Source organism: Hemitrygon akajei, chromosome 11 (assembly GCF_048418815.1).
Source record: "Hemitrygon akajei chromosome 11, sHemAka1.3, whole genome shotgun sequence".
In the NCBI taxonomy this organism is placed as follows: domain Eukaryota; kingdom Metazoa; phylum Chordata; class Chondrichthyes; order Myliobatiformes; family Dasyatidae; genus Hemitrygon; species Hemitrygon akajei.
In genome coordinates this window covers 126,997,109-127,019,507 of record NC_133134.1, presented here as the reverse complement: position 1 = coordinate 127,019,507, position 22,399 = coordinate 126,997,109, and the positions used below count along the sequence as shown (strand labels likewise).

Below are 22,399 nucleotides of genomic sequence, written 5' to 3'. Positions count from 1 at the left end.
TGACTAGTGGTGTCCCACAAGGATCTGTTCTTGGACCTCTACTTTTTGTGATTTTTATTAACCACCTGGATGTGGGGGTAGAAGGGTCTGCAAGTTTGCAGACGACACAAAGGTTGGTGGTGTTGCAGATAGTGTAGAGGATTGTCGAAGGTTGCAGGGAGACATTGATAGGATGCAGACGTGGGCTGAGAAGTGGCAGATGGAGTTCAACCCGGAGAAGTGTGAGGTGGTACACTTTGGAAGGACAAACTCCAAAGCAGAGTACAAAGTAAATGGCAGGATACTTGGTAGTGTGGAGGAGCAGAGGGATCTGGGGGTACATGTCCACAGATCCCTGAAAGTTGCATCACAGGTAGATAGGGTAGTTAAGAAAGCTTATGGGGTGTTAGCTTTCATAAGTTGAGGGATAGAGTTTAAGAGATGCGATGTAATGATGCAGTTCTATAAAACTCTAGTTAGGCCACACTTGGAGTACTGTGTCCAGTTCTGGTCGCCTCACTATAGGAAGGATGTGGAAGCATTGGAAAGGGTACAGAGGAGATTTACCAGGATGTTGCCTGGTTTAGAGAGTATGGATTATGATCAGAGATTAAGGGAGCTAGGGCTTTACTCTTTGGAGAGAAGGAGGATGAGAGGAGACATGATAGAGGTGTACAAGATATTAAGAGGAATAGACAGAGTGGACAGCCAGCGCCTCTTCCCCAGGGCACCACTGCTCAGTACAAGAGGACATGGCTTTAAGGTAAGGGGTGGGAAGTTTTTCACTCAGAGAGTGGTTGGTGTGTGGATTGCACTGCCTGAATCAGTGGTGGAGGCAGATACACTAGTGAAGTTTAAGAGACTGTTAGACAGGTATATGGGGGAAGTTAAGGTGGAGGGTTATATGGGAGGCAGGGTTTGAGAGTCGGCACAACATTGTGGGCCGAAGGGCCTGTAATGTGCTGTACTGTTCTATGTTCTATGTCTTTACCAACCACAGGGCCAGTTTAAAGTGCAAACCTGTCTGCACATTGTCTGTATCCCTCAACTCCCTGCCTGCCTAAATGCCAATTATGTATGTATAAACACATCTTAAAAATGTCAGCCCCTCCCCTGACAGTGGTGTTGCAGGCAGCCACCACTTCCTGTGAATGGAGGACAAGCTCAGCCAGGCTTGTCAGGCAAGTCTGTCTGATCTGCTTTTCTATCTCCTCCTTCTTCTGTTTATGTTTTCACTCTAACTGTTACTTATTTTAATCTCCCAATTAATTATTCACCAGATAGCCTTGTTTACAGCTTATTCCCCATAGTCACCACCCTCCCCCACACCCACCTCATGCAGTTTTAAAATGTCTTTGTTCTCCTTTCTCATTCTTTGGCCTGAAACATTAAAATTGTTTTCCTTCCCATATGACTGACCTGCTGTGTATTTTTATCATTTCCTGTCTTTATTACAGCAAATCAATAATCAACTTGTAATTTAGAAATCTGTTCCACAGCTCCATTGTAAACAGATCCGCCACCAGGCATCAAACTTAGATCTATTGTTTCTCGTGTTACGTAACTTGAAAGAAGGAGCCTGGCCCTCTGCACTGTAGTGTCTATAGGCTTTACTGTGTTCTGCTTACAAAAGCAAGTAAACAGAAGAAGAGCTTTAAATAGAACATCTGTCATTGAAGTTGTCAACTCTTAACTAAGCAGTCAAGTGATTCAAATCATTCTAGCCCATGAACTCTATAGCATGCTCAGTTGTCCATTTAACTGTGTTAGGCACACACGTCCATTCACCTCTCACACCTGAGTGCAAGGACATCCTACAGAACCATAGAACATTACAGCACAGAAACAGGCCTTTTGGCCCTTCTTGGCTGTGCCGAACCATTTTTCTGCCTAGTCCCACTGACCTGCACCTGGACCATATCCCTCCATACACCTCTCATCCATGTACCTGTCCAAGCTTTTCTTAAATGTTAAGAGTGAGCCCGCATTTACCACTTCATCTGGCAGCTCATTCCACACTCCCGCCACTCTCTGTGTGAAGAAGCTCCCCCTAATGTTCCCTTTGAACTTTTCCCCCTTCACCCCTAACTCATGTCCTCCTTTTTCTTCCCTAATCTCTAGAAAAAGCTTGCTTGCATTCACTCTATCTATACCCATCATGATTTTATATACCTCTATCAAATCTCCCCTCATTCTTCTACGCTCCAGGGAATAAAGTCCTAACCTATTCAACCTTTCTCTGTAACTCAGTTTCTCAAGTCCCTGCAAAATCCTTTTAAACCTTCTCTGCGCTCTTTCAACCTTATTAATATCCTTCCTGTAATTCGGTGACGAAAACTGCATGCAATACTCCAAATTCGGCCTCACCAATGCCTTCTATAGTGTACAGAGTTGAGGGGTCAGATAAACTTTGTAACTAGCATATATAGTGCAGCCTCATTCATTTGAATTGGGCCGCCAACTTTCACTGAAGTGGAAAATACAGGCAATATTTGTTTTATTGATATTTTTAATGTTTTAAATATGTTTGTCTCTAAAAGGTGCTGGTAATTGTAGATACTTCTGAACAGTATAAGTCTTTTTGCATGATGAGCCGTCGGAAGTTTGCCAGACCAGGCTCAGTTTGGGGCCTTAGCTTTCTCTCCTTCCAGCCTGGATAATATTCAAGAATCATTCTTCCTTTTTGGTTGCTCCCTCAGAGAAGCTGGTAGGATACTGGGAGAATTGCTTCCATGAGAATTATGTGCACCAGTGAATATCCTGGAAGAGCCAAACACAGTGCATGGGCTGATTCTAGTATGATCTGCCCCACTGTTTTGAAATGTATATTCAAGGCATTTCTTAACTTTCTTAGTTTTATAAAAACAGTCTTAATTTGTGAAATCTTTCTGAGAAAGTGGCATCTCAGTATAATTCTTGTAAACCTGTACTTCCAAAGTAAGTACTATATATCTCTCCCAATATGTGATTTTTTTAAAAGGACAAAAGAAGAATTTACACAACTACTAGGAGGTATTTTTATTCTACCTTAAATTGCCCCATAAATATATTTGGTAGCCTATAATAGATATAGCTTTCAGGAAATAGGCATCCGTTAGTCTTGTGAGACCATGGATTTGCGCCTTGGAAGGTTTCCAGGGCACAGGCCTGGGCAGGGTTGTATGGGAGACTGGCAGTTGCCCAAGCTGCAAGCCTTCCCCTCTCCACACCACTGATGTTGTCCAAGGGAAGGGCACTAGGACCCAAGCAACTTGGCACCAGTGTCGTCGCAAAGCAATGTGTTGTTAAGTACCTTGCTCAAGGACACAATGCACTGCCTCCGCTGAGGCTCGAACCAGTGACCTTCAGATCACTAGACCGATGCCTCATCCACTAGGCCACGCGCCAACACCTCAGGAAATAGACTGACATCAGATCATCCAGATCATTTTCTTTCCTTATTGACTTCAGCTCCTTTCCCTATATTTATGATAATTATTTTAATCACAGTATACTATGGCTCCTTGTTTTGGTCCAACGTTACCTACTCTTCTCATGAGTAATGGAAGGTTGTTGTTTGAGTGCTGTTGCAACAACCTTGCACTCAACATCAGAAAGACAAAGGAATTGATTTTGGACTTCAGGAAAGGGAAGTCAAAAGAAAACACACCAGTCCTCAAAGTATCAGCAGTGGAAAGTTTGAGCAGTTTCAAGTTCCTGGGTGTCAACATCTTTGAATATATCTATCCTGGACCCAACATTTTGCTGCAATTACAAAGAAGACAAGACAGCAGCTATATTTCATTAGGAGTTTGAGGAGACTTGATATGTCACCAAAGACTCTCGCAATTTTCTACAGATACATCGTGGAGAGAATACTGGCTGGTTGCATCACCATCCGGTATGGAGGGGTCACTGCACAGGTTCGGAATAAGCTGCAGAAAGTTGTAAACTCAACCAGCTCCATCATGGGCATTAGCCTCCCCAGCATCAAGGACACCTTCAAAAAGTGATGCCTCAGAAAGGCAGCACCCATCATTAAGGACCCCTACCACCCAGGACATGCCCTCTTTTCTTTGCTGCCATCAAGGAGGTGGTACAGGAGCCTGAAGACACTTAACATTTCAGGGACAGCTTCTTCCCGTCTGCCATCAGAATGGACAATGAGCCCATGTACACTTCCACACTATTTTGTGCTCTTTTTTTTTGCACTACCTATTTAATTTGTGTGCGCGTATGTATGTGTGTGTGTACATATGTATGTATGTGTATATACACTTAAAAATTGTAATTTATACTTTTAAATATTCTGTACGGCTGCCTCAAAACAACATATGCCAGTGATGTTGAGCCTGACTCTGATTCTGGTTTAAAGAAATATTGGTATCTTCAAATTCAGATTTTTTCCTCAGCTCATACAACTATGTAATTAATGGGTCAGGTGAGCATATAGGGTCTTAACCCATGTATTCATCTACAATTAAATCAAAGTCTATTGACAAGCACACTCTGTCCACTGAGAATCAGCTACTTCACAGTCTTATGTAACAAATTACCATTAATTCAATAAGATTACCTCATAGTGGACTTTCTTATGCATAATATATATAGAATTTACTGAAAATACAGATGGACAGTGATCCTTTTCACATTAGTTGGTCTTATCCTTGAACAATGAAGAATGTACAATTTTCTGAGCAGCAAGTGGTTAAATATGGAAGCTGATGATGGTCCAGGAAAAAAGAAATGCAGAAATTAGTTTTTGAATAACAGAAAACGAAGTAGGTCTTTGCTCGATTAAGCTGAAGGACTGTGGCATTATCTGTCCAAATACTATGGAAGTGGGAGATGGAATGAGTACATTCAAAATCAGTCCAGGTCAGAAAGGAAGGAGAAGAATATTGTATTAAGAGAGAGAGAGAAAGAATTAAGTTAAAACAAATATAACCCCAAGAAACAGATTCTATACTTGCAAAAGATTATTTTAGTGCCAGGAAGGTTAACTGATTGAAATGAAAACCTGTTGTGTTCTTGAAGCCATGCGTAGATTGAAATGGGTGTCATAGTAGTGTGGCAGTTAGCACGACGCTATTACAGCTGAGGGCATCAGAGTTCATTTCCAATGCCATCTGTAAGTAGTCTGTGTGTATCCCCGTGGAATGCATGTGTTTTCACTGGATGCTCCAATTTCCTTCCACAGTCCAAAGACACACTGGTTAGTAGGTTAATTGGTCATTGTAGATTGTCCCATGATTAGGCTAGGGCTCAGTTAGAGGTTGCTGAGCGGCATGGCTCGAAGGGCCAAAGTGGCCTACTCTGTACTGTATCTCAATAAGTAAACAATAAATGAATAAACTAAACTTAAAATGCTATGGTTATTTCACTTCTTCTATACAAATTCTGGAACTTCGTGTCAGCTGCCACACTTCAGTGATGAAGCAAACATTGGGATGCAACTTCTCCAGTCTAACAGTAGAGTGTCACTTTTTAAGATCCAAATTTCAACATACATCTGTTTGTTGGTGCCTGATTGCGGAAAAATAATTCTGAATGTTGTTAGCCCTACCGTCATCTGCCCAGTGTAATTTTTTTGTTAAAATAGTGAAGTTGGTCATTGAAAATGGTGAAGTTAAGAACTGTACATTTTATAGGATGAAAATCAAAAGGTTATTGTTCTTTTTATTTCCATGTGTTATATCTCTAAATAATAAATAAGTATATAAATTTGTACCTTTTGTATGTTGCGTTGCTGGGATGCAACCTTTCTTGGGAGGTGTGCAGCTATTCCTGAAGTGGTCAACTCTCTAAATAGTTATGTAGTAAATTCCAAATTCTTTCTTCAAGCATTAGGACTATTAATAACAACAGACAAACGCACTCCAATTGCACTTAAACAGTAGAAATGCAGAATTACCTTATCTTTCTTTAATTGATTTGAACTATGCTCATCAACCATTAGTCCTAGAAAATAAACCCAGTGTCAAGAGAATGATTTAGAACAAGGGCAAAAATCCTTACATTTAACCTCTAGTAAATCTTTCTGAGTATTAGCTGAATTATACCAACAGCCTCTTAGTATGTTCAGCCTACGGTTAAACTAATGTGGTAATTGCCGCTGTCCTTGCATATTTTCCTAACCCACAAAATTACTTAATGTGTCGAATAATAACATTTCAGATTGCAGTGAATTAAATCTGAAAGTAATTTATGTTTATGCTAGGTATATGTGGACAAATTCAAATTGAGAATGCCATGTAAGTTGCAAAATCTGGACATATCAATAGAACTCTGCTGACAGATTATTTATAAGATGTTTGTCCTTGTTTATATTTTTGTTTGCATGGCAACAGATGTTGAACAGGACCCTGCGACATTCACATCACAGAAAACAATGGAGATGAGCCCCAGTGCTAATGCAGAGGAGAAAGAACCAGTGAAATCTGCAAAGGCTGGTTTGAAACCGAAATTTTCATTCTCCTTGTATCGCTCTGTACCAGGGCGTACTGATGGCCCTCCTACAGAGCCAAAATCGGAAACAGCCAAGCTCCAGACCAATCAAAAGGACTTCTCAGTGAACACAGTATCTATTGATAAAGTGAATCTTCAACAATCCTCAACACAAAAAGGAGTTTCTACTCAAAAGCAACGGCAGCCCTCTACTGATGTTGCTGAACCTGCTGAAAAAGAAGCAGAACAACCAAAGCAAAAAGAAATAAGCTTTTTTGACAAACTTTTCAAACAGGGTGATAAAAGCAAATCAGTTGATGGGCACCAGAGAGATCTAAAAACTACTGAAAATCGGGACCTAACAGCAGCCAATAAGGAAGATACTGAACTAATATACAGACGGAACAACTTCCATCAATACTTGGTGAGTACAATCTCTTTTCATCTCATTAACTTAGCATCTTGGACTGTACATGAGGAAAATTCAATCCTGGTTAAATGAATTTTGCTTCCAGAAACTTTTTTAAAACTTGCAGGAGTTGTACATTAAATAATTGTTATTCACATCCCAATCAAAATTTACATTTTTGGCAACAATATTTGCATATTTAATTGTTGTTTTGTTAATTATGCTCAGATCATTTGGGTAGAGCAGCTGAGTCATTATTTTCTCCCCTATAAAATCCACTAAGAGACCCATTGCAATCAGTCTTTTCCAATCATAGACTGTTTGCTCAGTCAGAACATCATTACCAGATTTACAGTATTTGCATGGAATACCATTGGTCCAAAAAAAGACAAACCTCATCACAAGCAATACATCTGTATAATTCAATTATTGACAAAATTTCTGACACTGCTGCCTTCCAAAACACATTCTTGCCTGAGATCAAGGTTTAATTTAGAAATGTCTTTTCTTGCAATCATGCAGAATCTAATACCCTCCTTAGACTTCAATGTTACATGGATTTACTCCAAAGCTGAAGAAGGATGTAATTAGTATATGCTTCCATTCTACATTCTATAAGACAGCTTCATAAGTGCCTTATTTTGATTTTCCGTGCAGAAACAACCAATGACCATTGCCTGCCAAGGCATCAGTTTGAAAATATAGTCAAAGAGTCACACAGTACAGAAACAGGCCTGTCATCTCACCACTGAGGATTTATCTATATCAATCCCATTTACCAGCACTTGATCTGTAACCTTCTATGCCTTGGTTATTTAAGTGCTCATCCAGATGCTTCTCAAATGTTGTAAATACTGTAAATGAAGCTTCACCAAACCCCTATAAATCTCAGCCAAACCTCTTTAAAAGCCAAAACTCTTTAATTTTGTATTCTAATCCCCTTTGCAATAAAGAACAGGATTGAATTTACTCTGGATCTCTCTGTGTTTTATATTTACCCGTAAGTGTTGTTTTCTGAACTTCTTAGCAGAGTGATCAATTTCACATGCTCTTATATTATGTTCCTTTACCTGTCCACTCTCCTGATCTTCTAGCATATTGTATATTGATTTGCCCACAGAACTTTGTATAATGAATCCAGGTATTTTGTACATTACAATATATGTAATTTTAGTCTCCATGTATGAGAAAGGATATCCTGGAGTCCATGCATTCTTGATTTATTAGATTGATTCCTGAGATAATGATGTAATTCAATAAAAAGTAAGCAATTAATTTTGGTTAATACTCCCTTTAATACAGAAGAATAAGAATGATCTCACTGAAGCACATTAGAATCATTGACAAGTTGGACACAGGGAAGCTTTGTTCCTTAACTGCAAGTTCTGAAACAGTTAATAATGGTCTCAAGATAAGGAAAGAGTGAGAGGGAGAGGCTCCAACATTCAGTATGGTGATGAGGAGAAATTTTGTAATGCAGAGGATTGTAAATCCTTGGAATTTGTTACCGCAAAATACTCTAAATATTCAATAGTCCAGCACATTCAAGGTGAGAAATGATACATTTTTGGGCACTCAATGGATGTGTGAATTGGGCAGCAAAATAGACAAGGCACAAGATCACTCATAATATTAAATGAGGTGGCAGGCTTTTGAGATATGTGGCTTGCTGGTTCTAATAAGAGATTAAACAGAAAGCACTAAGGTTGGTGTTCACTATATAACTTTACCCACAGATGGATTTTGGCTTTGAGTTTACTATCAGATTCCTTCCTCTCCAGCCCTTTACTTTTCCTACCCACCTGGCTTCACCAATCACCTTCTAACTAATCCTCCTTCCAATACCCGTATCTTTTAATTCTTGCATCTTCCTCCTTCCTTTCCAGTCCTGAAGAAGAGTCTCAGTCCAAAACATTGGCTGTTTATTCATTTCCATAGGTATCACCTGCTGAGTTCCTCCAGTAGTCTGTGTGTTGCTTTGGATTTCCAGCATCTGCAGAATGTTTTGAGTTTCTGAAAAGCAAATCCTACTCAAAGGAGTGTTCACCATGAATGTGAGCCATGGGAGAATACAACTTTACCGAGCACCAGCTCGAGCACACCTCACTTATTCTTTGAAGAAAGATGGGTTTTACAGCAGCTGATTCCTATGTCACGTGAACTCAATAAGAGGGCAGACATGGGGACAGCACTCAATTTGAGTGTTGCATCTCAGGATTATCAATAATATTTCCTAAGCAGTAGCATGGATGGATTTGGCAGGGTTACCAGCGCACCGTGCACATTTATAAAGAGGAATGGCCCTTGACTACACATAACATTGGCAGTGACATTTGAAAGAGCGAATTATTTGCAGTTTTTTTTTTGTCCTTTGGAAGCATGACTTCCTACATAGAACATTAACTGAATCCAAACAAATGAATACTTTCAGGGATTGTTAGAAATATCCAGCATGTTAGGCAGCACTTTTGAAGAAGAATGTACAGTAAACATTTCTTGTCAGACAAACATTGACCTGAAGTGTTAATGTTTCTTTCATACACAAAGCTGAAGATAAAAGTGAGCACTAGTATGTTATAAATACCACTTTGAATATACTTTACTCCTGTAATTCTTACAAATAGCATTATTGTTTATAGGGTCTCACACACAAAAGCCAAATTTGTCAAAGTGAATTTCCTCAGCAGTGTTTTCACTGTGATAATATGACCAGGCGCTTCCATTAACAAAGCAGACAGACGTTGAAGAGCTTAGCTGTGAGACACCTCCAGACAATCTCTGAGGAAATAGCATAATGCTGTTTTCAAAACAGCCAAATCCCTTATAGGTCCCATCCCAGGTTTGGGAATGGTGTGAGATAGGTTGTGTTACTTGCCATCTCTCTTTTAGAAACAATGCCACTCAACTTTATAGCCCCTTCCCAACCACAGCAGTGATTTTCCTGCACAGTGCCCAGCATCCACATCCACCCCCACCCCATTCACCACCACAAAAGTTATGTCTTGCTTTGCATAACAATTCCTCTTGACTTGCTGAACTGACCCCAACCAAGGCTTCAGCCAAACTGTATGACTGAAGTCCAACTCCAGGCCAAGGCCCTGATCTAGTCCCCACAGCCCTTTATCCAATTAATTCTTTGCTTTTCTAACTCTCCAATGGTATGTGAAAGAAAGAGTGGAACATCCATGCAGCTAGACCCAATGGCTAAAATACTAATTGGGATAGTATGTCACAGCCCTTCAGTCAGACTTCAAGGTCATTCATTGTTCCACTGATGTACAGCACATTGTTAACAAAGAAATGTGGCTTCACCACATCTGGGAACTGGGTCTTTCTCAGAGTTTCTCGAGAAAACAGTTGCAATGTTGCACCAATTATTATCTTGGTTTTCAAGTCTTTAGACTCTTCAACTTGTATTCACTAGTGAAGTCAAATGCACTTGTGAAACTGAGGCTTATTCAGTTGTAAGGCATTGAAATTGGATATCCACCTCTTCCTGAAAAGGTTTTGTGCTTGTAGTTGTGCTGTGTTGTGTGAATCAAAGGTTTACAGTATCATACTTTAGATTCACACAGCACAGAAACAGGCCATTAGATCCACTGAATCCACACACTGACCAGCAAGTATTATTTGGCTCTAATTCCATTTTATTTTCTTCACATTCCCATCAACACCCCTTAGATTCTATCATTCACCTACACACCAGGTGCAAGTTATAATGGCCAGCACTTCTTTGAGATGTTAGAGCACTCAGGGTGAAGCCACTCATTTATAGAGATCAGCTTGCTGGACTTGTAAGCCTGCAGCTCTACCAGTTGCAGAACTGCATGTATACGCTTGTGTTTTTCAAAGGTCACAAACCCATATCTACGTTTGTAACTCAAGAAGGAGGGCTATGCCAATAAACTACTGTAGTTGATTTATTTGCTTTTTCTGGGTATTTAATGTGTCAATGTTTCCATTCTGATCAGCCAATACCCATAGTTCACACAACAGATGGCCAAATTATTCTCCATCCAGCTTTCTGCTGGCTTCCAATAATAAACAAAATCAGTGGAGAAACAATTCCTCTCCAACAGCCTGAGTGACTTTCACCATCCACCCCCATCACTTCTTTAATAACATTTCATTTTGCCTTAGCTTTGACAGTTAATTTTCACTTTTAGGCATGCTTTCTTTAGGATCGTTCTCTGCATTTTCTTATGCAGTAATTACTGTGCTTAGTTCTGGTCGCCTCACTACAGAAAGGATGTGGAAACCATAGAAAGGGTGCAGACGAGATTTACAAGGATGTTGCCTGGATATGGGAGCATGCCTTATGAAACAGGTTGAGTAAACTCGGCCTTTTCTCCTTGGAGCGACGGAGGATGAGAGGTGATCTGATAGAAGTGTATAAGATGATGAGAGGCATTGATCGTGTGGATAGTCAGAGGCTTTTTCCCAGGGCTGAAGTGGCTGCCTCAAGGGGACACAGTTTTAATGTGCTTGGAAGTAGGTACTGAGGAGATGTCAGGGGTAAGTATTTCATGCAGAGAGTGGTGCATGTGTGGAATGGGCTGCCAGCAATGGTGGTGGAGGCGGATACAACAGGGTCTTTTAAGAGACTTTTGGATAGGTACAAGGAGCTTAGAAAAATAGAGGGCTATGGGTAACCCTAGTCATTTCTAAAGTAGGGACATTTTCGACACAACTTTTGTGGGCCGAAGGGTCTGTATTGTGCTGTAGGTTTTCTATGTTTCATCTGTGAGCCAAGTTGCTTCACGGTTGAATATGAACTGTAGAACATAGATTTTGTAAAGTGTCTGTCATAACATGAATGAAAAAAAATGAAGGGCTACATTATTCTTTAAATTTAGCATCAGTTAAAATGCAAATGTTTGCCACTATTTGAAATTTTGTAAATTAAGTCAATATTTTATATTAAAAACAATGAATAGTTATCACTATTCTATCTCCTTTACATTGGAGAGGGATAGGAACAGACAAGTGAGGAAAACATTTAATTGGAGTAAGAGGAAGTATGAAGCTATACTTGGAAGTATAAATTGGGAGCAGATATTCTCAGTGAAATGTACGGCAGAAATGTGGCAAATGTTCAGGAGATATTCCTTTCTGCATAGGAATGTTCCAATGAGACAAGGAAAGGATGGTAGGGTACAGGAACCATGGTGAACAAAGGCTGCTGAAAATCTCGTCAAGAAGAAAAGGAAAGTTTACATAAGGTTCAAAAAAACTAGGTAATGATAGAGATCTAGACAATTTTAAGGCTAGCAGGAAGGAGACTAAGAATGAAATTGGGAGAGCCAAAAGGGGCTATGCGAAGGCCTTGGCAAGGAAGATTAAGGAAAACTTCAAGGCATTCTACAGATATATGAAGAGCAAGGGGATAAGACATGAGAGAATAGGACCAATCAAGTGTGACAGTGGAAAAGTGTGTATGGAACCGGAGGAGATAGCAGAGATAATTAATGAATACTTTGCTTCAGTATTCACTATGGAAAAGGACCTTGGCAATTATAGGGATGACTTACGGTGGACTGAAAAGCTTGAGCATATAGACATTAAGAAAGAGGATGTGCTGGAGCTTTTGGAAAGATCAAGTTGGACAAGTCACTGGGACTGGAAGAGATGTGCCCCAGGCTACTGTGGGAGGTGAGGGAGGAGATTGCTGCGTCTCTGGCGATGACCTTTGCATTATCAATGGGGACGGGAGTGGTTCCGGAGGATTAGAGGGTTGCAGATGTTGTTCCATTATTCAAGAAAAGGAGTAGAGATAGCCCAGAAAATTATAGACCAGTGAGTTTTACTTCAGTGGTTGATAAGTTGATGAAAAAGATCCTGAGAGGCAAGATTTATGAACATTTGGAGAGGCATAATATAATTTGGAATAATCAGCATGGCTTTGTCAAAGGCTGGTCATGCCTTACGAGCCTGATTGTATTTTTTGAGGATGTGACTGAACACATTGATGAAGGTAGAGCAGTAGATGTAGTGTATATGGATTTCAGCAAGGCATTTGATAAGGTACCTCATGCAAGGCTTATTGAGAAAGTAAGGAGGCATGGGATCCAAGGGGATCTTGCTTTGGCTTGCCCAAAGAAGGCAAAGTGTGGTTGTGTGACCATATTCTGCATGGAGGTTGGTGATCAGTGGTGTGCCTCAGAGATCTGTAAGGGACCCCTTCTCTTCGTGATTTTTATAAATGACCTGGATGAGGAAGTGGAAGGATGGGTTAGTAAATTTTCTGATGATGCGAAGGTTGGGGTATTGTGGAAAGTGTGGAGAGCTGTCAGAGGTTACAATGAGACATTGATAAGATGCAAAACTGGGCTGAGAAGCAGATGGAATTCAACCCAGTTAAGTGTAAGGTGCTTCATTTTGGTTGGTCAAATATGATGGCACAATGTAGTATTAATGGTAAGACTCTTGGCAGTGTGGAGAATCAGAGGGATCTTGGGGTCCATGTCCATAAAAAGCTCAAAGCTGCTTAGCTGGTTGACTGTGTGGTTAAGAAGGCATACGGTGAATTGGCCTTCATCATCCGTGGGATTGAGTTCAACAGCCAAGAGGTAATGTTACTGCTATATAGGACTGTAGTCAGACCCCACTTGGAGTACTGTGCTCAGTTCTGGTCACTTCACTACAGAAAGGATGTGGAAAGATGCAGAAGAGATTTACAAGGATGTTGTCTGGATTGGGGAGCATGCCTTTTATGAGAATAGGTTGAGTGAACTGAGCCTTTTCTCCTTGGAGCGACAGAGGATGAGAGGTGACCTGATAGAGGTGTATAAGATGATGAGAGGCATTGATCGTGTGGATAGTCAGAGGCTTTTTCCCAAGCCTGAAATGGCTAACATGAGAGGGCACAGTTTTAAGGTGCTTGGAAGCAGATGAAGAGGAAATGTCAGGGGTAGGTTTTTTTTACGTAGAAAAAACTTGGAAAGTTTTTGGTGCTTGGAATGGGCTGCTGGCGATGGTGGTGCAGGTGGGTACAATAGGGTCTTTTAAGAGACTTCTGGTTAGGTACATGGAGCTTAGAAAAATAGAGGACTATGGGTAACCCTAGGTAAACTGTAAAGTAAGTACATGTTCAGCACAGCTTTGTGGGCCGAAGGGCCTATATTGTGCTGTAGGTTTTCTATATTTCTGTGAAATGCAGCAGGTCCCCAGTGCACTTTCGTGTTGGTATTGATTTCTATGAAATTATGTGACACAGCTGTCAAGAATGTAATAATGTTAGATTTAGTATGGAATGAGAGGGGGTGAGATTGTGGAAATGAAAATTCAGCGTTTGCCATTTCTTGACAGTTATCATATTGTTGCTTCTCACTGTTATCTACAGTAAATGAGCTAGATGTCCTGCATCATTGCCTAACTTGCCAACACTCATTAACTGGGGTCAGTCCAAGAAATGGAAATATGACAACTTTCACCAAAGACTACCAACATGTATAACTGTATTAGGGAGGAATTTAGAAAAAAAGCAACAAAATTACAACATTTTTGTGTCAGTATTTTCCACCTCCTACAATTTCAAAGCTTGTAAATTGACAATGCCCTTAACAAAATCTGAGTAAGAAACACCAAAGCAAAATTTATTTATTTCATATTATATACTCGTGTTACCTTAGATATCTATTCTTTGTTTTAAACAAAATGTTTAAAATCCAAAAATTGCTTCGTTTGTATGGTGCAGAAAAGATTGCATCATTAAAAATTTTCTAGATTCTGTATATCACATTTGGACTTTGTGATCAAGTGGACTGTCAATTAATCTGTCTCTGTATTTGGATTGCAGCTACTGGAAAGTTTACAGCCCTGGTCAGACTGAGCTGTCAAACAAAAGGTATAAATCATTAATGTTGAGAATAAAAGCAAAAAAAACAACTCTATACTGGATTCTGGACAGTGGAATTTAGACATATTCTTAGAAAAGCCAGTAATAAGATGTGGTACAGCTGGCCATAATTCTCTAATTCCACACCCACAGACTGAGTTGAAAACACGATATGGAACTATGGAACACAATATTTTCCTACACCACTCTAACCGGAGTCAGGTTATTTGTGGTCTTGCAGTGCAGTTCCACAAGTTTTCCTTTTTCCAATGGGAGCCCTACAAAAACATATTGTGAAATTGGGTGGTACACTTTGATGTCACTTATGACAACCTCATTTATGTATATAAGACATATGAATTGTACAGACATTGAGGGAGCCCTTAACCAGAGAGTTCAGAGTTCTCCAGAATTTCAGTCTACTGCTTTTGAGTATGTTTCATGCAGCAGACCATGTCTCTTAATGCAGCTTGCTTGGTGTTCACTTCTGCCTCTGATAGGCTTACAGCCCCTACACTCAGCCAATTGCTTTCCCCTCCCCACCACCATCAGTACCCAATCATGTGTCTGACACCCCAAGAAAATGGGATTAGTGCAGATGATCATTAAGGTTGGTACAAGGGTACATTTTGGTTCCACAGGGCTCTACAACACTCTATGACTCACTGCAGCCCTCCCCCCCCCCCCCACAGACTCAAGGCTTGATTCAACCTACCCATTCAATTCATGCACTTCCATGACACTGATCCTTCCGGTAGTCTGGCTGACTGCTGCTCCTGGATTCTCAGTGATAATGCTAACATAGGGATAAAGGACCTAGTGCTTTCCTGATGGATATGATGAATAAACTCTTCTCAGGCTTCCAGTCAGGTACAGGTATTGATTTTAACCATTTCGATGACAAACTCTGCCATCTTCATCAGGGATGATACCTAGGCATGTCTAGTCTGGTGGTATATATACCCAGTGGAAACCTGACTAACCATTCAGGAGGACTGGATAACAGGGGTATATGACAGACTCTGGATGGCAGAGTCTGTCATGGAAATGTTGGTTAAAGTCGATACCGGTACCCGACTGGAAGCCCATGAAGAGCTTATTCTAACTTATGCATACTTCTTTACCCTTTTCTCCAAATGTGCTGGCCAGTGGAGTTTTGTGCTGGTGGAATTTTCCTGATGTTGGCTTTCAACCTGAAATGTCAGCAATTCCTTCTCACCACCCCCAACCACCACCACCACCACCCACGGAAGCTGCTTGTTCCACTGAATTCCTCTAACAGATTATTTTTTACTCCGGATTCCAACATCTGTCATCTTACTTGTATTGCCAGAATTTTATGCTGGTGGATCTTACATCATTTACTTTTCTCCCCTAAATTAGTAGAAGGATGTTTGGGAAAGTATAAATGGGTATCCATCTACATTCCAACCATCCTTCGAGCTGCCAGCTGCTCCTTTCCTATTATCTAATCCCAGCAGACTCTCTTGGACCCTAACCAACTCTTCATTTCAATTACTGAGTCCAAGACTTTCCTAATATGCTTAAAGCCACCAAACAGTCCCTGATTAATTCTCATCTCCCAGCTAAAAGGGCATCTTGATGACAATTTACTGCTGTTTATTTTCCTAAAGAGCATCATGATTGTACCCTGAGAGATAACTCTGAAATTGATATCAGTTCTAACACTCTACTGTCAGTACTCACGTCAGCCTTTCTCAATTTTTAGGATATGGGTTGTTCAAAGTGCCAGGAATATTTAATTTTAAATTGAATGACATTATCACATGAGGGTGTTGAAATATTTGAAAACACCTAGGTTCAAGAATTCTAGTGCTGTCAAGCTGACATTTCAGTGTGCACCTTTTTCTGCAGATTTCAGGACCAACTTGACCTTATGCGGCTGGAGTCAGATCCAGAAGTGAGGTTGTGGGGGAGAGAGAGAGATGATTTGCTAGAGAATGAGAGTCAGGTCATCACAGGCAGAATAGGGGATCCTCTTGTAAGTTTCACATCAATGGAATAGCCAAGATTTGGACAATTCATGGATTGGGGTCATCTTTCTTAGGGATGAGCTTTGGAACATGCTCAAATATGAAATATACCAGCAGGGGAAATGGCAGAGTTAGGGGTGCAGAGTCTGTAGCCTCTATCAAGCAGCAAAGGGGTGCTAGTATAGAAAATGGGTCTTGGAGATTCAGGACTACCATAGTATCTCATATTTGGACAGTCATGGAAGTGGTGGTTAAAATGATGAAAGGTAAGCAGGGAACTGGGCATACATGCAGCATTTTATTATGCATAGTTAGCATGGGAATGAAGAAGGTAGTCAGCGAAGATCACCTACAATGTTCCACAAAAGATATTGCAAATGATGGTGCTTAAGTGAAAATAACTTAAGTGAAAATCATTATGTGACTCAGACCAGTGAGTAACCAGTCATACTTAAGCAGTGAAGCAAAACACACCAGGAATTGGTGTTATAGGTTAAATCAAAACCAAAATCTTCAGCCTCTGGAAATCTGAAACAAAAATAGAAAATGTTAGGATCACTCAGCTGGTAAGGTTTCCTCTGTGGAGAGAGATCCAGAATTAATTTTTTGGGTCAAAATTTCTTCCTCAGAATGAGTTAAATTAATTTTGAATCACTGAATTGGTCAGTACTCTGCCTTAAATTTTTAAGCCTGAATTACCACCAAGTTAACATACTTAAGTGTTGATTGTGCAGTATGCTAGTTAAATAAGTCAATTTAATTGTATTCTCAAATTCTGCAGGCGATTTTCAAGTGAGTTATAATTTGCCCTTTGAAATTATAATTAAATTGTAATTGTAAGCATAGAAGGGAAACGTACGTGGAATATGTGTGTTTATGGTAGCTTTCATATTACATGCAAAATACTCATAGTTTTGTAGAGTATTCACTTACATGGCATAATCCCAAAGATGAATTGGTCTCCTTTGAATTAATCGGCTGAGGCTTAGTTGCTTACCCTGAGAAGTCCACTTGTTTATAAAAGGACATGAATTCTTTGACATCTACAACAATACCGTCCTGCCTTATTAATATAACCACTTGGATTTAAAAATACAAAATACTGATTTGGAAATATACAAAATATAATGAGAAAGGAAGCGATTTAGTGAATGAGCAATTCACTAAAGGTGACATGCAATAGATTACACCTTGGCATGTCACAAAAGCTTCATAAAATAATAATAGAAAAATTTCATGAAGGAAATACTTCTTAAATTGGAAATTGCATGCTTCAAAATATGAAATATAAAATGCTACTGTAATAAATGAACAAAGTCATGCTTTAACTTCTTTTGCAACTGAAGTAACGGTGTAGTTACCAGCAAAGGATGATGGTCCATCATGATGATTAGGGCAAACAGCCACGGTTCATTTGGGGAAGTAAAATGCTGCAGTTGGTAGAAATTTGAATTACCAACAGAAAGTGACAAAAATACTCAGTAATATCTGTGTAAAAGAAACAGAAATAATATTTTAGGTTGATGATCTTTAATGAGAACTAGGAATAATTAAATAGGGAGAAATTGATTTAAGATACAGAGAATGAGTTGGGGATCAAGAAAACACAAGTATTGCCTATGGCAGGCTGGATACAAAGTGAAACTGTAAGGTAAATAGCGATGGCTGAAAGAGGCTGGTAAATCAGGACACAGGGCAGAGGGAAATAAAAGAATGTTGGAATTGAGGGATACTGAACACAGCAGTTACTGCAAATCTGAAATATACTTTAAAAAGCAGGAAAGATTGGAAATATATCAAGGTGTAAGATAGGGACTGGTAAGTCATAGGTGAACCAGATGGGGATGCTGCTCCCGGTTTCATCTGCCTATCATCCCCTCTCCATCTGGTTCCACTTATAACATTCCAGTTTCTATCTCACTCTCCTACATGCTGCAACATATTGGAATTTTTTGCTCTTCTCTCTCAGTCTTAATGTAGGGTCGTGCCCTGAAACATTTCTTTTGCTTGGACAGGTAGTGCCTGACCAGCTGAGTTCCTCAAACTTACACTTTTTGTTCCAGATTCCAGCATCTGCCATCTCTTTTGTCTTCATTATAGGTTGATGGCTGTTCATCAGAATTGAACTTGTTAAATGAAATAAATATTTTGGATTTTTAGACCCAGCATGTTCATGATGGGTCATAGAGCTGATACTTCTATTTTAAATACACACTCCATGGTACACCTGTACACCTGCTGGTTAATGCAGGTATCTAAAGATCCATTCATGAGGCAGCAACTCAATGCATAAATCATGCAGACATGGTCAAGAGATTCAGTTGTTGTTTAGACCAAACATCAGAATCAGGAAGAAATGTGGTCTAAGTAACTTTGACAATGAAATGATTATTGGTGCCAGATGGGGTGGTTTGAGTATCTCAGAAACTGCTGATCTCCTATTATCATGCACAACAGTTTCTAGCGTTTACAGAGAATGGTGTGAGAAGCAAAATAAATTCAGTGAATGGCAACTCTATGAGTGAAAATGCTTTGTTAGTGAGAGATGTCAGAGGAGAATGGCCAGACTGGTGACAGTAACTCAAATAACTACACCTTACAACACTTTCTATTCGTCATCCCATTAAGTGGTCAAAGTAAATTTATTATCTAGGTACAAATATGTCACCATATACAACCCTGAGTTTCATTTTCTTGCAGGCATACTCAATAAATCCAATAACCATAACAGAATCAATGAAAAACTACATCCAACAGGGTGGACAACCAGTGTGTAAAAGACAACATGCTGCAAATGTAAAAGAAAAAAAAGAAATAATGATAATAGTTAAATAAGCAATAAATTTCGAGAACATGAGATGAAGAGTCCTTGAAAATAAGTCCATAGGTTGTGGGAACAGTTTACTGATGGGGTGAGTGAAGTTAAGTTATCCCCACTGGTTAAAGAGCCTGATGGTTGAGGGGTAATAGCTGTTTCTGAACCTCATGGTGTAAGGCCTGAGGCTTATGTAACTTCCTCCTGATGGCAGCAGCTTGTTCCTTGTAGAAGTACTCAATGGTGTGGAGGGCTTTACCCGCGATGAACTGGGCCATATCCTCTAATTTTTTGTAAGATTTCCATTCAAGGGCATTGGTGTTTCCAAACCAGTCTGTGATGCAGCCAGTTAATATACTCTCCACCACACATGGAGAGAAGTCAGTCAAAGTTTGGATGTCATGCTGACTCTTTGCAAATTTCTAAGGAAGTAGAGGCACTGCCATGCTTTTTTTGTAATCGCACTTAAGTGCTGAGCCCAGGGGATCGATCCTTTGAAATGATAACACTGAGAAGCTTAAACTTACTGACCCTCGCCACCTCTGATACCCCAATGAGGAACGGCACATGGACCATTGGCTGCCTTCTCCTGAAGACTGGGTTTGCATTTTTACAGTGCTCAGCCCTAACTTGTTCTAGTCTATTGTTCTACTGCAGTAGGTAGCCCACTACTTTTAACAATCAATGTATTGTTATTCCCTTTAAAATAGGCATTTTAGGCAACAAAATCTGAATCAAACTAGGGGAACAAATTCTGCAGCTGTTATTCTTTGCTTTGGGATATTAAGTATATCCATAGTGTTTCTGACAACTGGAGCAAGAGCTGATAGTCTGCATTTAAACAGCTCATGATCAGCAATGGTATTTGTTGTACAGCAGACTATTTGCTCCTGTTCTCATTTAATTGCCTGTATTGCCCATTGGAGAGATTTCACAAAGTTGTGGATATAAAACATTAACAGATTTATGGCTGTAAAGAAAGCCAGCTATTGAACAGGGCTCATCAAAGATCAAAGTTCAAAGTAAATTTATTATCAAAGTACACTTATGTCACCATATGCAACCCATGAAATTCATTTCCTTGCAGACATACTCAATAAATCCAACAACCATAATAGAAACAATGAAAACCTGCGCCAACAGGGCAGACGACCGGTGTGTAAAAGACAACAAACTGTGCAAATACAAAATAAAGAAAGAGGAGAGAACAAATAAATTAGCAATGTATACCGAGAAGATGAGATGAGGAGCCCTTGAAGGTGAATCCTTTGGTTATGGGAACTGTTCAGTGATGGGGTAGGTGAAGTGGAGTGAGTTTATCCACTGTGGTTCAGAGGCTGGTAGTTCAGGGTAACTGAACCCCATGGTGTGAGTCTTGATGCTCCGGTACCTTCTTGCTGATGGCAGCAGCAAGAAGGGAACCTGGTGGGGTGGGGTGGGGTGGGTGGGGGGGGGTCCCAGATGATGGATGCTGCTTTCCTGTGATGACGTTCCTTGTAGATGTACTCATGGGCTTTACCCATGATGGACTGGGCCGTATTCACTACTTTTTGAAAGATTTTCCATTCAAGGGCATTGTTGATTCCATACCAGACTGGAATGTTGCCAGTCAATATACTCTCCACCACACATCTATAGAAGTTTGTCAAAGTTGCAGATGTCATGCTGAATCTTCGCAAGCACCTAAGCAAGTAGAGGTGCTGCCGTGCTTTCTTCATAATTGCACTTGCACGCTGGACCCAGGACAGGTCCTCGGAAATTATAACGATGTAGAACTTAAAGTTGCTGATCCTCTCCACCTCTGACCCCTTCCCGCTCCCCCCCCCCCCCCGATGAGGCCTGGGTCATGGACCTCTGGTTTCCTCCTCAAAGTATTTAATCAGCTCCTTATGGAGCAGGGGCTAAGCACACAGCCTTGTGGAGCACCTGTGCTGATGGAGATTGTGGAGGGGATGTTGTTGCCACTCCAAACTGACTGATGTCTGCAAGTGAGGAATTGAGGATCCAATTGCTCATCACCAATGAATGGAATTAATCATTGAGTCTTGGCATTCCTTATCCATCAAGGTGTTTCATTGGAATCTGTATTTGACCTCACTTTTTATAATCTCATTAGAAAAGCTGAGGTCAAGTTGCATGCAAGAATGAATGAGTCTGATGTATTCTTTTAGTTTGCTCTATTAGTGCCAAAACTTTACAAACTATTTAATATATATTAATAAATTGCTAACATTACCATCACACAATGGTTTAATTGTTTAATTTGCACAATGGCATTACTATCTTTGTAAATGTTATACAGGAGGCAACATGAAGAGAATTGCAATAGAAGCAGTTCTTGCTCAGGACCATTAAAGAGAACGGATACCAAAATTGTAACCACTTCAATAAAATAATTACTTTAAAATGTCAGAGCAATTTAAGAAATTATAGAAAATATCAATAAACAAAAGTTTGGAAGGAAGAAGAGAAATATTGTGATCATTTTTAGAATGCTTTGTAGAATAAAATGCCTATTGGTTCAGTCAGAAAAGCTGTGTGTTAATCCTGAGTACTGGCATTCTCCATTATGCTGCAAGTTCTTTTCAAAACATCTGCTGGTGCGGACACAAGCACCTCATTATCCTGTGCTAGCAGCTAGTATTTCAGTAACAATAAATGAGTCATTTTAATAAGACTTTGCTGTTCACTCGGAGTTCAACACTGCATCAATTTACAGTTTATTTTCCAAAGGCCATAAAACAATAATAGTATTTTTCAGCTTTCTCCTTCGTAATTTGTTTTTCTTCTTTGAGTAGAACTGAAAGTATTATGTTTCAAATTCCTCATGGCTCATGAACACTTAGATCATTGAAATTTAAACGATGCTTCTTTATAACCAAGTGCAAAATATGATTGTTTATATAATATAGAACAGGAGGGCACCGATATACTTTATG

The 22,399-nt window shown here is 39.9% G+C and overlaps 1 protein-coding gene across 5 annotated transcripts in view; it reads left to right on the top strand.

Annotated features, from left to right (window-relative positions):
• Positions 1–22,399, top strand: part of bcas1 (brain enriched myelin associated protein 1) — a 135,408-nt gene that overhangs the window by 61,465 nt on the left and 51,544 nt on the right. For all 5 annotated transcript variants that reach the window (XM_073061636.1, XM_073061637.1, XM_073061640.1 and 2 more), the window contains one exon: positions 6,309–6,829. In XM_073061636.1, the coding sequence (XP_072917737.1) occupies positions 6,309–6,829 (521 nt within the window). The remainder of the gene's footprint in view (positions 1–6,308; positions 6,830–22,399) is intronic.